This window comes from Gobio gobio (genome assembly GCF_949357685.1).
Source record: "Gobio gobio genome assembly, chromosome: 9".
Lineage (NCBI taxonomy): Eukaryota > Metazoa > Chordata > Actinopteri > Cypriniformes > Gobionidae > Gobio > Gobio gobio.
Window position 1 is genome coordinate 7516563 of NC_137115.1, and position 14633 is coordinate 7531195.

General features: G+C 38.0%; 1 protein-coding gene across 1 annotated transcript in view; it reads left to right on the forward strand.

The window, feature by feature from the left end:
• Positions 1-14633, forward strand: part of sptbn4b (spectrin, beta, non-erythrocytic 4b) — a gene marked incomplete at its 5' end in the record, with an annotated part of 127944 nt that overhangs the window by 9828 nt on the left and 103483 nt on the right. The window contains 9 exons of the mRNA XM_079825250.1: positions 4579-4670; positions 4792-4872; positions 4984-5099; positions 6957-7069; positions 7609-7796; positions 11276-11393; positions 13736-13894; positions 13975-14277; positions 14479-14629. Coding sequence (XP_079681376.1) covers positions 4579-4670; positions 4792-4872; positions 4984-5099; positions 6957-7069; positions 7609-7796; positions 11276-11393; positions 13736-13894; positions 13975-14277; positions 14479-14629 — 1321 coding nt within the window. The remainder of the gene's footprint in view (positions 1-4578; positions 4671-4791; positions 4873-4983; positions 5100-6956; positions 7070-7608; positions 7797-11275; positions 11394-13735; positions 13895-13974; positions 14278-14478; positions 14630-14633) is intronic.

Genomic DNA, 14633 nt, shown 5'->3' on the forward strand with positions numbered 1-14633 from the left:
AAACAGGTGAGGTAGAACAAGAAAAAAAAGAGTTCAGTGGTGAAAATAAATTCTGAAAATAAATATTTAAGCATAAATAAAATAATTACACTATTGCACACAGTATCAACAAGCAAGCAGCATAATAAAGTGCACACTGACTGTACTATACTTAATTTTAAAACTATTTACAAACTAGTCATTTAATGGTTACACTCTGGGTTAAAAATAACCCAAGTTGGGTTGAATATGTACTAACCCAGCAATTGGGTTCTTTTGACCCAGTGGTTGGGTTAAATGTTTGCTTAAAACAACCCAATTGCTGGGTTAAAACAACCCAATTGATGGGTTAGTCCATTTTCACCCAACTTGGGTTATTTTTAACCCAGCATTTTTTAGAGTGTAGGTGCACTTAACTTAATCTCTTGTAGAGCAACACCAGCGGTAATTCAGGAAAAAAATCTCCCAATGCTCCACGTGAAACTTTAGTCTTTCGACCTTTTACCATCGTGTCAATTCTCAATTGATTTTAATAATATGCGCGAGGGAGAGCAAGAGAGTTTGAAGACGGTGAGAGCTGCCCTGTGGACGCCTGTCTGTAAATAATGCAGGGAAAAAAATATCGGCGAACGCAGCAGCCTTGTATCGGCCGATGCAGATACACGTAAAAATTGCAAATATCGGCCCGATATATCGGTCTAACACTAATTTAGACTATAATACATTTTAAATTAATTGTAAATAACATGCAATTAAGTGTCGAAAACATTGCATTCAATTTACACTTAAGTATATTATTTCCATAACAAGTAAGCTAAAGTGCACTTCTTTTTCATAAGATATACTAGGATCTTCTTATCTCGCTCCCATCATCTCCTTGAATATTTTAAAAGAGCTCTGTGTCCATGTAACTACAAAGTGCAGAGCAGCTCCGGGTTTGTATTGCCTGTCATCTCTTGGCTCTGTCAGTAAAGCAGTGGCAGGCTACCCAGAATGCCGTTCGACTGCAGCCCAGTAAGTTGATGCTGTGGTGATTCTGGACGCAGGGACTGAGAGAGGTGGAGTGTCACTCGATCCACCAAGCGTGCCGTAGAGATCACGGGGTGGGGCTGTCGTCGTGTTCACCTCTTGTCCTTTCTTGATTCTTCCTCTTCCCCTCTCTCGTTCATTCTCCTGCCTCCCTCCTTGATATTCCTCTATATATCCTCTGTCTCCATGTATGCCGGAATATCTCTCCGCTCCCCTATTTATCTCATTTTCTACCCTCCCCATCTCTGTTGGAGTTCACTCTGCTCAGTCAGCAGGTAAGGCCTAACACTGCAGCAGCCGAACAGAGCAAGAACGAGAGAGGGTGGGGGGGGGTGGGTGAAGGAATTAGGAAGAGGGCTGATGGGAAAGCAGTAAGGCAAACATTATACATTATAAGTCTGTTTACACTTCCCTTTGTATTTTGCTTCTTAGCTACTCTTCTTTTAAGCATGAATCTCTGTACATTTTTAGTTACATGTATGCTTAAAGAAAGAAAAACCCAACAGTGCAAGAAAAATAAACCTAATTCAAGATATATTATTTGAGGAAAATTCTTCTTATCTAACCCAATATTGCTTCTCAGGTAAATGTATCTTGTTTTAAGGATGTTTGCACATTTTTTACTGGAAAACAAGACTAAAATACATACTTTTGCAGTGCTGTTCTTTGAGGTTGTAGATATTGATCATGTATTGACTGCATGATGCGAGAAATTCAATATGACGAATGATCTTGGGACACTCAGGAGACAGTGTAGTTTTATAATGTGCTTACACAAATGTGTTCGTGTGTGTGTGTGTGTGTGTGTACATGTTTTTCTATCCTGGTGGGGAGTTCAGCCTGAATGCACACAGACTCATGGGGACTTGTGTCATCGTTGGGACCTAAATTGAGGTCCACATGAGGAAACAAGCTTATAAATCATACAGAACAATTTTTTTTGAAAATGTAAAAATGCAGAAAGTTTTGTGTGATGGGTGTGTTTAGGGGTAGGGTTAGTGTAACGGGAGAGAATATACAGTTTGTACAGTTTACAAACCATTACGTCTGTGGAGAGTCCCCACAAAGAGGGTAAACCAGTGTGTGTGTGTGTGTGTGTGCGCGCGTGTGTGCGTGTGCGAGTGCGAGTGTGTAAACCCTACGTAGGTAATGTAGGTAAACCCTACATTGTGGAAACCAAATGTCCCCACAAGGATATAATACCATTTCTCCCTGTTAAGCTTTTTTGAGTGCCTACTTTCAAATGGCCACAACTTCTCCAAATATTATCCATGTGTTACACATCACTGGAAAGCTTGGAGACTACACTTTCAGAATCTGTAAATAACTCAAAATGCCCCAGAACCGACTTGTGTCCCTACCTTCCGTGACTGGTCACATTTTTGATCTAATAGGGACATGAGGAACACAGGTAGCCTGGATGCCAGCCGAACTTAGCCTCGCCCACAACATTTGAGGTCGGGAAGTTTGGTCTGGAGTCTGGACTTGATCCGTTGTGGAGCAACTATGCTTGAACTAGAGCTGTTCAGACCAATCAAATTGTCAAGGCGGACTTTATATACGATGATAGACAGATGCTCAACAGCGCTTAGGTTGAATTAGTTTACTAAACGGAGAACTAAACTTTACTAAAAGGTTCACATATGCCAAAGCGTGTCCTTGTGCCACTCATTAATAACCCTTCTGAGTTCTGACCAATAGGTATCGTCTTTGTTTCAGGTTGTGACCGTTTCTCCTCCTCTTACATAACTTACAAGTTATCTGACTAGTCACATGATCTCTTAACTTTCCAAAGAGTACAATTTAGACATGATTTCTAGACATGAAGAGTATAATCATTTTTTCACAGATTTGATTCATACAAAAATTAAAGAAATGAGAAATCCTTCATGTTGATATCAAACCTCCCATGCTTCCATGAGTTATTAAATGGTTATTATTTGATGTTATATGATGTTTGATCATAAGTCAGTCTTGCATTGTTTTGGAATGATCTGATGCCATTTTGTTATGTAAAGGCAGTCTCTCTGGGATTCTCTGTGGATTTCAGCCCTGTGTTTAAAAAGTCAAAAAGAGGTCTTATAAGGATCTTTGCTTTATGTTTTTGCCTTGGGAATCAAACCCCTCCTTTGGCGTTAACTCATGATTTTCCTTGGGAGAGTCCAGATGTGCCATCTCCAAACCAAAACGTCTTTTTCAAACTGCCTAACATTGACATCTTGAGTGTTCGTTTTTAGGGGTCGACCGATATGGATTTTTTAGTGCCGATACCGATTTTTTTTCATCAGCCTTAGCCGATGACCGATACAGGCTGCCGATTTTCTTGAGCCGATATTTGGAGCCGATACTGCTTTTGCTCCCTCAATTTACAACATAAAAATGACACGATCATGATGATAACAATTTAAAATTTACAATATAAAAAAAGGAACATTTATTGAATATATAATATATAATATATTGAACATATACAATATTTAACAAATAGTAAAAACAGGTGAGGTAGAACAAGAAAACAGAGTTCAGTGGTGAAAATAAATTCTGAAAATAAATATTTAAGCATAAATAAAATAATTACACTATTGCACACAGTTTCAACAAGCAAGCAGCATAATAAAGTGCAAACTGACTGTACTATACTTAATTTTAAAACTATTTACAACCTAGTTATTTAATGGTTACACTCTAAAAAATGCTGGGTTAAAAATAACCCAAGTTGGATTGAATATGGACTAACCCAGCAATTAGGTTGTTTTGACCCAGCGGTTGGGTTAAATGTTTGCTTAAAACAACCCAATTGCTCGGTTAAAACAACCCAATTGATGGGTTAGTTCATTTTCAACCCAACTTGGGTTATTTTTAACCCAGCATTTTTTAGAGTGGAGGTGCACTTAACTTATTCTCTTGTAGAGCAACACCAGCGGTAATTCAGGAAAAAATCTCCCAATGCTCCACGTGAAACTTCAGTTTTTCGACCTTTTACCATTGTGTCAATTCTCAATTGATTTTGATTAATATGCGCGAGGGAGAGCAAGACAGTTTGAAGACGGTGAGAGCTGCCCTGTGGACGCCTGTCTGTAAATAATGCAGGGAAAAAAATATTTGTATTTTTACGTGTATCGCAATCGGCCGATACAAAGCTGCTTGTATCGGCCGATGCCGATACACGTAAAAATCGCAAACATCGGCTCGATATATCGGCCGGCCGATATATCGGTCTAACACTATTCGTTTTCTGTTACAAGTGTAGACGAGTCAGTTAGTTTCCAGACTGAATGGCATCCCAAATGACATGTCTCTTGTTTATGGTCCTGGATTGTTTTTACAGTTTACAGTTCGAAAAGCTTCAGATTGGGATACTCCATGCTGCTCCTGGTTTATTCTTTCAATTCAATATGAATATGAAGTTTTGTGGCTTCATGATCCCAACAGACATGTTAAAGATGTTGTATTATAAGGCTAGCTGAGAAGGAAAGCCAGTGATTGGTCTCTTAAAGAGCATACAATCTTTTGATGTCTGTGCATTTCAGATTACAGTAACGTTTCATTGTTGTTTCTCATGCTTAACAGATTCAGGTGATTAAGATTGAGACCGAGGACAACAGAGAGACACGCTCAGCTAAGGATGCCCTACTTTTGTGGTGTCAGATGAAAACAGCAGGGTAACTATCTCACAAACAACCCAGAGACAATCATTTCATGAAGCCTTTATAGAAAAAGACATGATTTACTCACACATGAGAAGTTTTTCATGATGCTGTTATGCGTTTCCTGTTTCTCCAGGTACCCTGAGGTCAACATTCACAACTTCACCACCTGCTGGAGGGATGGCCTGGCTTTCAACGCTCTTATTCACAGGCACAGGTTAGTGGTCAGACAGACTCACACTTACCCCGTACATCATACTGACTTTGCTTTCTTTTATGTCATTCACATCACTGATAGAGAGTTGATTTCTGCTTGTATGTTTCACAGGCCTGATTTAATTGAATTCCACAAGTTGACCAGATCAAATGCAACACACAACCTCCAGCAAGCCTTTAATATAGCTGAACAGAGTCTCGGACTCACCAAACTACTAGACCCTGAGGGTAACAAACGTCATTTTACTCTCACTGAATACAGTTAAAGGAATAGTTCAAACAAAAATTAAATAATCTCATCATTTACTCATCCACATGCCATGCCCAACATATATGACTTTCTTCAACAAAAACAAAACATTTTAGGAAAATGATCAATATCTGTGAGTCCATATAATGCAAGTGAATGGCTGCCGCTGAAAAACCACACACAGCGATTGTGACGGTAATCCATACGATAGTGGTTTTCCAAAGTTACTAGCCACTTAGCATTTTCACTTGCCACAATTTTGACGTTGATACCATGGGAAAAACTACCATACAGAAATTTTTTATATTATCTCATAATTTGGCAGCAGAAATATTAGGCTGCTGTCACTTTAAGACCTGACACACTGTTACTGTTACACATTCACGAGAATTTTCGCCAAGACCGGCATTTTGTCATTATTTTGTGTGTATTTGACTGTTTAAGTGCAATAAGTGCAATTTAGTACTGAGAGGCAGCTTTATGTGCACACACTTTGGGTCTGAGCACAATTTTGTCGGAATGAGTAAAATTAGGCACAATACCCGCAATCCCACAGCGAAATTCAAGCCCTGTAACACCAACAATATTCATCTGGAGAAAAAGAAACGAGTGAGTGAGGGGAGGCGGGTTTGTGTGTTAACTCGCGGTCGGAGAGATATATTATATATAAAATTCAACCTGCCAAAGTGGCTAGTAGGAGCGACTGCGTTACACGCCACTGCTCAAATCCACCCGCATTTTGACTGTTAACTCTTTCCCCGCCAAACACAGAATTTTTCACGTTATTTGTGAGAAAACGCTTCCCCGCCAAACGTTTTCCGTGTTTTCACTGTTATACGCTAGGGGGGGGCGCTATTGCGCATCTTCTGATTGAGTACAGAATCTCCTAATCAAAACACAGGCGAAGAAGACGCAAAAAAAACAAGCGATCGTATGTAAGCAGATGCATATGTAAAATAACGTGATCATCAATCAACATTAAACAGCATACAAATCAAAACTGCCTAATGTTACTGAATGAAATGTCGACCCAGGACGAGCTATAGGACTGTGAAGCTCTAGTGGTGTTGATGGACTCGATCTACTCCATCTGTGTTTGATCATCGCTCTGAATCGGATCTGGATGTAGTCTTTGACAAAAACTTGATTTTCTCAGCTTTTTGTTCAAAATGTTACTTTTTTTATGAAACTTACCCATATTTAAGTGTTGATAAAAAAGGAATGCATGAAGCCAGAATAAAATTTTATTTTACTCAATATTTTCTTAATATTCTATGGGCCATTACATTTTGTTAAAATGAAACCCTGGTGGTGGCTGGCAGCTTTTTTTTAAAACGCTGGCGGGGAAAGAGTTAATGTCAAGCGCTGATCTTGACGCTAAAGCTTCTTCACAACACACTTAATGTCTCTCGTGAACGGTTGTATAACAGTAGACCTGAATGAATGATTTATATTATTATTCGAAAATATTAGACATTCCTATCGTTTTGCTTCAGAAGACATTGATTCATCCACTGGGGTCATATGATTTACAATCACAATCGCTTTGTGTGGTTTTTCAAGTGTTAAACGAGCGACAGCCATTCAATGCCATTATATGAACTCCCAGAGACTGATTATTTTCCTTAAAAATGTTTGTTTCATTTGTGTCTATCTGAAGAAAGAAAGTCATATACAGTAATTTTTGGGTGAACTATCCCTTTAATACTATATGAACCTCTAAATGCCCTAGTTTAGGCACAGATTTGATATTTGTTGCAATTGCTTCAGTTAAACAGCTGCACATTTTATGCTGATTTGATCGCTCCAAACAATAACCATTTTCTCCCATCCAGATGTAAACACAGAGAATCCAGATGAGAAGTCCATCATCACTTATGTAGTATCCTACTATCATTACTTCTCCAAAATGAAGGCACTTATTGTAGAAGGGAAGAGAATTGGAAAGGTAAGAGGTTTTTGTGCGCTTTTGTTAAAGCTACACTGTGTAACTTTTTTAGTTTATTCTTGGCTAAAAACACTTAGTTCTTTCAAAAATATATGTGCTCATTAATGTATATTTACTTCTTTCAAGTAATAAAGTATTCTCGTAAGTTTATAATATGCCATTGAAAATACATACGTGAGGGGTTCGAATGTGGGTCGCCATGTTGCCCCTCCATCTTGAAAGTACATTAGCCAAAGAGGGACATACCTTTTCGCGTTTTAACACTCGATGGCACCGTGTCGAATGTGGACGAGGTCGAACTGGAAACCATGTTAATCTTGGACTAAATCGGCCACCATAGGAGTTAAAACGAAATCGGAATTGAGAAGAACAGAAACTAATATTCACTGGATGGTCATATACCTTGTCACCGCTAGATGGGGGAAAATATCACACAGTGTAGCTTTAAATGCATTATTACCTCATTTCAATTAGCTGTGTTATCGGATACTATACATGCGCACTTTTTTTTTTCTCTTAACACTTGTTACTTTTTCTAGGTGCTGGACAATGCTATAGAAGCTGAGAAGATCATTCGGCGCTACGAGGCTTTAGCATCCGACCTGTTAGAGTGGATTGAGAGAACCATAAGCATCATTAGCAACCAGAAGTTTGCAAACTCGCTTTCGGGTGTTCAGCAACAGCTTCAAGCCTTTACCACCTACTGCACCATTGAGAAGCCTATCAAGTAAGAGGGAGTAATTGAAACAGAGGTCTGAGTGTTGGCAGACGATCCATGACTGCTTGGAAAATACTCAAACTATGACTGCAAATCATCTGGTTCTTTCAGCCCTTTCTTACGCTGCCATTTAAGGGTACTAGTTACTGTGTTGTTGGTCGAAGGCGTGCCTACCCTTGTGAAAAAGAAGTGTGCCTAACTGAAAGTAAATCTTAAAAATCTTGCTGCTAATATAATATTAATGAAATAAAAGGCCACTTAAGTGTACTTAAAGAGAGTACACTTTTATGACTTCTTGTTTCTTAACACACTTAAAAATGCATTTTGTAATTATCAAATTAATAGTTTTACTCCAAAGCTGCACTTTTTTTGGTTAAATATGATCCAAAATAAATTTTTTAGCAATCAAAACGATCTCCTTACCTTAGTCCGATTCGCAACGGTAAGCTTGTAATAATGTGTTATGATTTGAGTCTTACTAGTAGCTTTCCGCAGGAAATTCGAGCATGCCGCCATTTGTCTTCATTACTGTATACATAAAGAATGAGTTCGGCTAGTAGGCTATCGCATGTGAGGATGCTGCAGGTGGCGGATCATTTATAGTTTTTTCTCACAGCAGCTGGAATAATTAAACGTATCATTTTAAAGACGGATTGTAATCCAGAAAGGTCCAAACGAGAATCATCAGTGAAAACTGGAGATTCACCCGTAGTCAAAAGCAAAAGATTAGACTGTGCGGAAATTGAAATCTACAGGTAACGCTAATACACACAAAATAAACGTAGTCACGCAATGCTGATGCTGTTAAAATTAAAGGGGTGGCCCTTTTTTTTTCTAGGCTTGGTTGTGTTTATGGGGCGTGTTTATTATGTCTTAATACTTCTTTTTTTTTTTTACGCCATATTTTTCTTATATTTTACCTTTATTCCACACCGCTGTCTCCACTGTCCTTTGAACGGCTCGTTTGCTTCCTGCTTCTGTGAAGCCCATCCCTCAGAAAAACGCAATGGTCTTATATTGGTTAGATGGCCAAATGTAGTTTGTAGTTCTGCAACAGCTCTCTCTCTTTCGCAATGACTGCGTCGTGGCCTAGCCCACTTTGCTGCATGTTCGCAGGGGCAGTGTTTATGTTAATAGCAAGGGTTTATGATGTCACCAACCCGGGAAGAAGCTTGTTGTAGTCCAAACCGGCCGTTTTTGTAGGCAATAAACTGCCATAACTTTGAAAGACAATATCTCCGTTTGCATTGAACTTTCAGCGCTGTAACATTGCAGATACTGTTTATGCTCAAGCAGCAACATTACACACTAACTAAAGTTAATAAAGTGAAATCGCACGCAACCACTCCTTTAACAATTTGAGAACAAAGTATAACAATAATAACAATTTGCATGGTTTGATGTGACATGAGCTAAGCTATTGTTAGATTTAATCACCGTTGGTAGTGCGGTTTATTAATGCTTTTTTCCTCAGTTGGTCAGAACAAAAGTGGCAGACATGTTAGACATGATAATTCCACAAAAAACTGTAATTGCAGGTTTCAAACAGAAACGGCGACAAAGAGGCAAAACTTACGGACTGCAGCTTTAAAGTACATTTTAAACCCTTGTTTTAGTAATATTTTGTTGTGCTTTAAAGAAGTACTCTTATTTTGACATGTTGACTAACATACTAAAGTACATGTAAAGTACTTGATTATTTTAACTGTTGTGTGTTATTTGATATTGATATTAAGTTAATATATTTGAAGTGAACAAAACTGCAACTTCATCATTACAAATATACAATAACAAATATATTTAAATTCCTGGCATGTAAGTTTCATTAAAATGCACATGAATGTAGTTACCATAAATGTTTGTCAGTACATCTTCACAGACATTAAAAGTAATTATGAAAGTACATATAAAGATGTACTCAAAAAGTGGGTCAAAAAGCACTAATTGGATTTAATATAAATTTAAACTATAATACGTTTTCATTTAATTGTAAATAACTTGCAATTCAATGTCTGAAGAAAATACATTCAAGTATATTCTTTCCAAGTAAAGTATGCTAATGTGCACTTCTTTTTCACAAGGGTACTGCTGGCTAATGGCAATTAACTATAGCTAGTCAATGTCTGACCACACATGGGCTGTATTACTGTAATTGTTCTTGCCGCTGAACATTCTGTCGAGAAAGTGTTTGCATATTCATATCATGAACAAACAAACTCTTGTTGAAAATGAAAGATTTCTGGTCACAGACTATCAGCCGTTTGCATTTGAACACAAGGTATTGTAACTTCCTTTGACGGTTAATGTTTATTGGATGCCTTTACTCTGTGCGTCATCATGTTTCTGTAGCTCTGAGTTAATTACATTAGCCCATTTGACATAAAGACCTGTTCATAATCTCGCATTCATCAAATATCGCAATCAGGGGAATGTGCTGAAACTTCAGAGAGAGATGTTACTTTCACTGCAAGTAATGCAGCTTGTTTAACACCAAGGGACCAATTTGAACAAATAATCTGAGCACATGGTCTGAAGCGCATGGCGCAGGTGCACTTAGGGCGTGTCCGAATCCACTTTTGCTAGTTTACTGACTGAAAAAAATGGTCGGCACGCCAGGCGCATGGCCCAAAAGGGTTGTACCTAGTCTCTTAAAGGGATAGTTCACCCAAAAATGAAAATTCTGTCATCATTTACTCACCCTCATGGTGTTCCTGTATGAGTTTCTTTCTTCTGCTGAACACAAAAGAAGATATTTGGAAGAATGTTTGTAACAAAACAGATAGAGCAACCATTGACTTCCATAATATTTTTTCCCCTACTATGGTAGTCAATGGTTGCTCTATCTGCTTGGTTACAAACATTCTTCCAAATATCTTGCTTTGTGTTCAGCAGAGGAAAGAAACTCATACAGGTTTGGAACATCATGAGGGTGAGTAAATGATGACAGAATTTTCATTTTTGGGTGAACTATCCCTTTAATGAGTCATGGGTGTTTTTTGGGCGTAACGTGCTATAAACCAATCAGAGCCTCAACTCTCATTCCCTTTAAAAGCCAGTTGCACTTTTTTTCACTATTTATATGTCGGAATTTGCTAGCAGAAAGACTGAACGCTTCTCCAGAGAGGAATCCGTTTATTTTTAATGTTTGTGTGCTGCTGCGCATCCCTGTGTGTGTAATAAGAGTGTACATGCATTGTGCACCCGCCTATAGGCTCATATTCCTAACGCGCCCTTTAAATAACACAAAAAATACTGCGCAATTGACTTTAGAGCAGATTTTTGTTGGTCAATGGCGCAGTCATTTTCAGTTCCTCAAAATAGCAACACACCAACAATGTGCCTGAAGTTGGTGTACATTGATAGTCATATACAGTTTGTTATGTGGTAAGTATCTGTGCAGCTTTTTGGGCATCTTAGGAAAGGGATTTGTATGACAGATGTCATGCAGTTTGTGTGGTTATTTATGGTGTGGGTTGTTGTTTTGCCAGATTCCAGGAGAAAGGGAACCTGGAGGTGCTGCTTTTCACCATCCAAAGTAAGCTCAGAGCTAACAATCAGAAGCCATATGTGCCTCATGACGGGAAACTTATCTCAGACATCAATAAGGTATGTAGCGCTTAGGTAAACAGATTTTCAACTGGTTACAAAATCTATATTTTGTACTAAAACAGGGCTAATAAGCTTTCAGAAAAAAAGTTTTTGCTGCTTAAAGGCACAATATGCAAGATTTTTAGATCAAAATATCCCAAAAAAACAATGTTTTATATTTTGTTGACTTGTGTACTTGCGTTATCCCAAATGTTCCAACAACGGTTAAAATAGCTGATTTCCCTGGATTTAACCAGCTTAACGGCCCGTGTCATTGCGTCGCCTGTCAATTACATATCCGTGCTACCTTGATTTCCGGAAACATGGAAAGACGCTTTAATATAGTATGCATTTTAGACAGGTAAATGTCTAATGTTTATTAGACATTTATTCAAAATGAATAATGGTATCCAACTGTTTGGATCCTTTTATCAACAGAAAACTAATCATTGTTATATATATCATCACGGTTATTCTTATTGTTTGAATTTCAGCACTTGCTGCTGTTTTATAAGAATGAAATAAAATAATAAGGGCTGTCAATTACTTTTTCCAGTTTAACATTTAAAAAATATTTAACGCAATTAACACAGCATCCGTTTTTTCTGTCATCCTTTGGCTTCCCTACAGTATATGATCACACCCATTATTCATTTAAAGGGATATAACCCAAAAATGAAAATTCTGTCATCATTTACTCACCCTCAAGTTGTTCCAAACCTGTATGAGTTTCTTTGTTCTCCTGAACACAAAAGAAGATATTTTGAAGAATGTTTGTAACCAAGCAGATCCAAGCAACCATTGACCACCATAGTACTTTTTTCCCTACTATGGTAGTCAATGGTTGCTTGGATCTGCTTGGTTACAAACATTCTTCTAAATATCTTCTTTTTTGTTCAGGAGAACAAAGAAACTCATACAGGTTTGGAACAACTTGAGGGTGAGTAAATGATGACAGAATTTTCATTTTTGGGTGAACTATCCATTTAAGTGCTATTAAACCATTCAAGCACGATAAGACGCAAAAATAAGAACTAAAATCTGCACTGGCATGCATCTGTGAATCTCCTGTCTGTGTGACACACACAGGACTCATGTGCGGCCGCATTGAGTTCTCATTAGCCCTTGAATGGACAAAAACACACAAAAGTGTGCCAAAATGTCCGCTTTATCGAGTATCCTCTTAAGCACAGTCTTAAATGAATTTAAAAAGTGTTAAATGAATGCAAAGAGTTGTGAGGACATCGAATGTGTGTCAGATCCGGATCCGCGTCATGTGATTCAGGTCTTAAAGTGACAGTAGCCTAATAAACCCGTTGCTGTGATAGTATCTGTGATTAATGTAAATCAAAGAACAAAAGACAAAAAAAAAGCACTCACTGCTCTTGACTGAACTTTTGTAGCTTTAATAAGGATTAATCTTTATTTCAATTTATGCAGTGAAGACTATGAAGTTATAACTTTATTCCATTTCTGTGTATTTCCTACCTGTTAGATCAAATATTTAAAAATAGTTTTACTGTCTTTGTTGTTTCAACATTAATTTGGAGATTACGTGTGAAATTATTACAATATAAAAATATGTTAAAAACTTTAATGTTAGGTGTGATTAATTACAGAAAAATGTGCAGTTAATTAGTTCATTTTAATCGATTGACAGTTCTAAAAATAATGTGAATTTATGTGATCAAATGTAACTGTAACTAAGTTCAGGGAAGAAGAGATCGGCCGACTGCGGCATACAAGCATCATAAAAACAGCAACGTAAAATGTCCTGGGCTCTCGGCCCACTCTGCTTCAAACCACAGTAACATTAATAAAACTTGAATTACCTCCCACTGGATTGCTTTCTATCGGCTGTGGAAGTGAAGATGACAACTCCCATGATTCCACACTTGTTCACGGCTACGCCTTTGTTATTGTTATTGCGACTTCTAGCTGCGAAACTTACATACTGTGCCTTTAATATTTTTCTGGAAACTATGATATATTTTTTCTCTAATGAATAGAAAAAAGAACAGCATTTGTTTGAAATTGAAATCTTTTGTAACATTATAAATGCCCTTTTCTTGCCTTTAAATCTTGCTGAATTAAAGTATTACTTTCTTTTGTTCTACTGTATTTTTAATCAAATAAATGCAGCCTTGGTGAGCATAAAAGACTTCTTCCAAAAACATCTTAATTATTTTTTTTTTTTGACTGGTAGTGTATAACATAATATTTTTTGTTAACATTATTAATGGAACTTATTGTTATATTATTGTTAGATATTCACATTTTAGATTTTTAACTCTGAATGATTGAATGAATTAGTTAAAATTATTATACGGTATCCTTATATTTTGTTTGTCTCATGAAAGGCGTGGGAGAGACTTGAGAAGGCGGAGCACGAGAGGGGTGTGGCTCTTAGAAAAGAGCTGATTCGTCAGGAAAAGCTAGAACTTCTCGCTCAACGGTTCGATCATAAGACCACCATGAGGCAGGCTTGGCTGAATGAAAACCAGCGTCTCGTCTCACAGGTGTGGAGAAGGGGAAAAAATTTATTATATGTACTGTATAAGTGAAATTTTGACTTAATCGGGTGCTGTGTTTTTCTCAGGATAACTTCGGCTATGACCTGCCAGCGGTAGAAGCTGCCATGAAGAAACACGAGGCGATCGAAGCAGACATCTTGTCATACGAGGAGCGCATCAGTGTCGTGGTGGAGCTGGCGACGGAGATGGAGTCAGAAGGGTACTATGACATCCGTCGCATCTCGGCACGCAAAGAAAACATCCTCGGCCAGTGGACCCTTCTGAAGGAGCTGGTGGTGGGACGTAAATCCCGTCTGGAGAAGAACCTCGCCCTGCAGAAGACCTTTCAAGAGATGGTCTACATGATTGATTGGATGGAGGAGATGCAAGTGGGTTGACTGCATCAAATGTATTTGATCTGTGATTAACCACACACACACACATAAAAAACAAACTTTGTCTATTTACATCAAGACAGTAAATTCTACTTCCATTGTATGCCACTGTCCTGTATTAAATCAAACAGCAGTATTCAAGGTGACACAATCAAACGCACTTTTCTTGACCAAAGTGCTATGTTCTGGCTCCAGGTTAAGCTGCTCTCTAAGGACTACGGTAAACATCTTCTTGAGGTGGAGGACATGCTCCAGAAACAGAGTTTACAGGAGGCTGACATCTCTATACAGGCAGACAGAGTTCAAACCCTCAACACTGCAGCTCTCAAATTCACTACTATTGAAGGTGA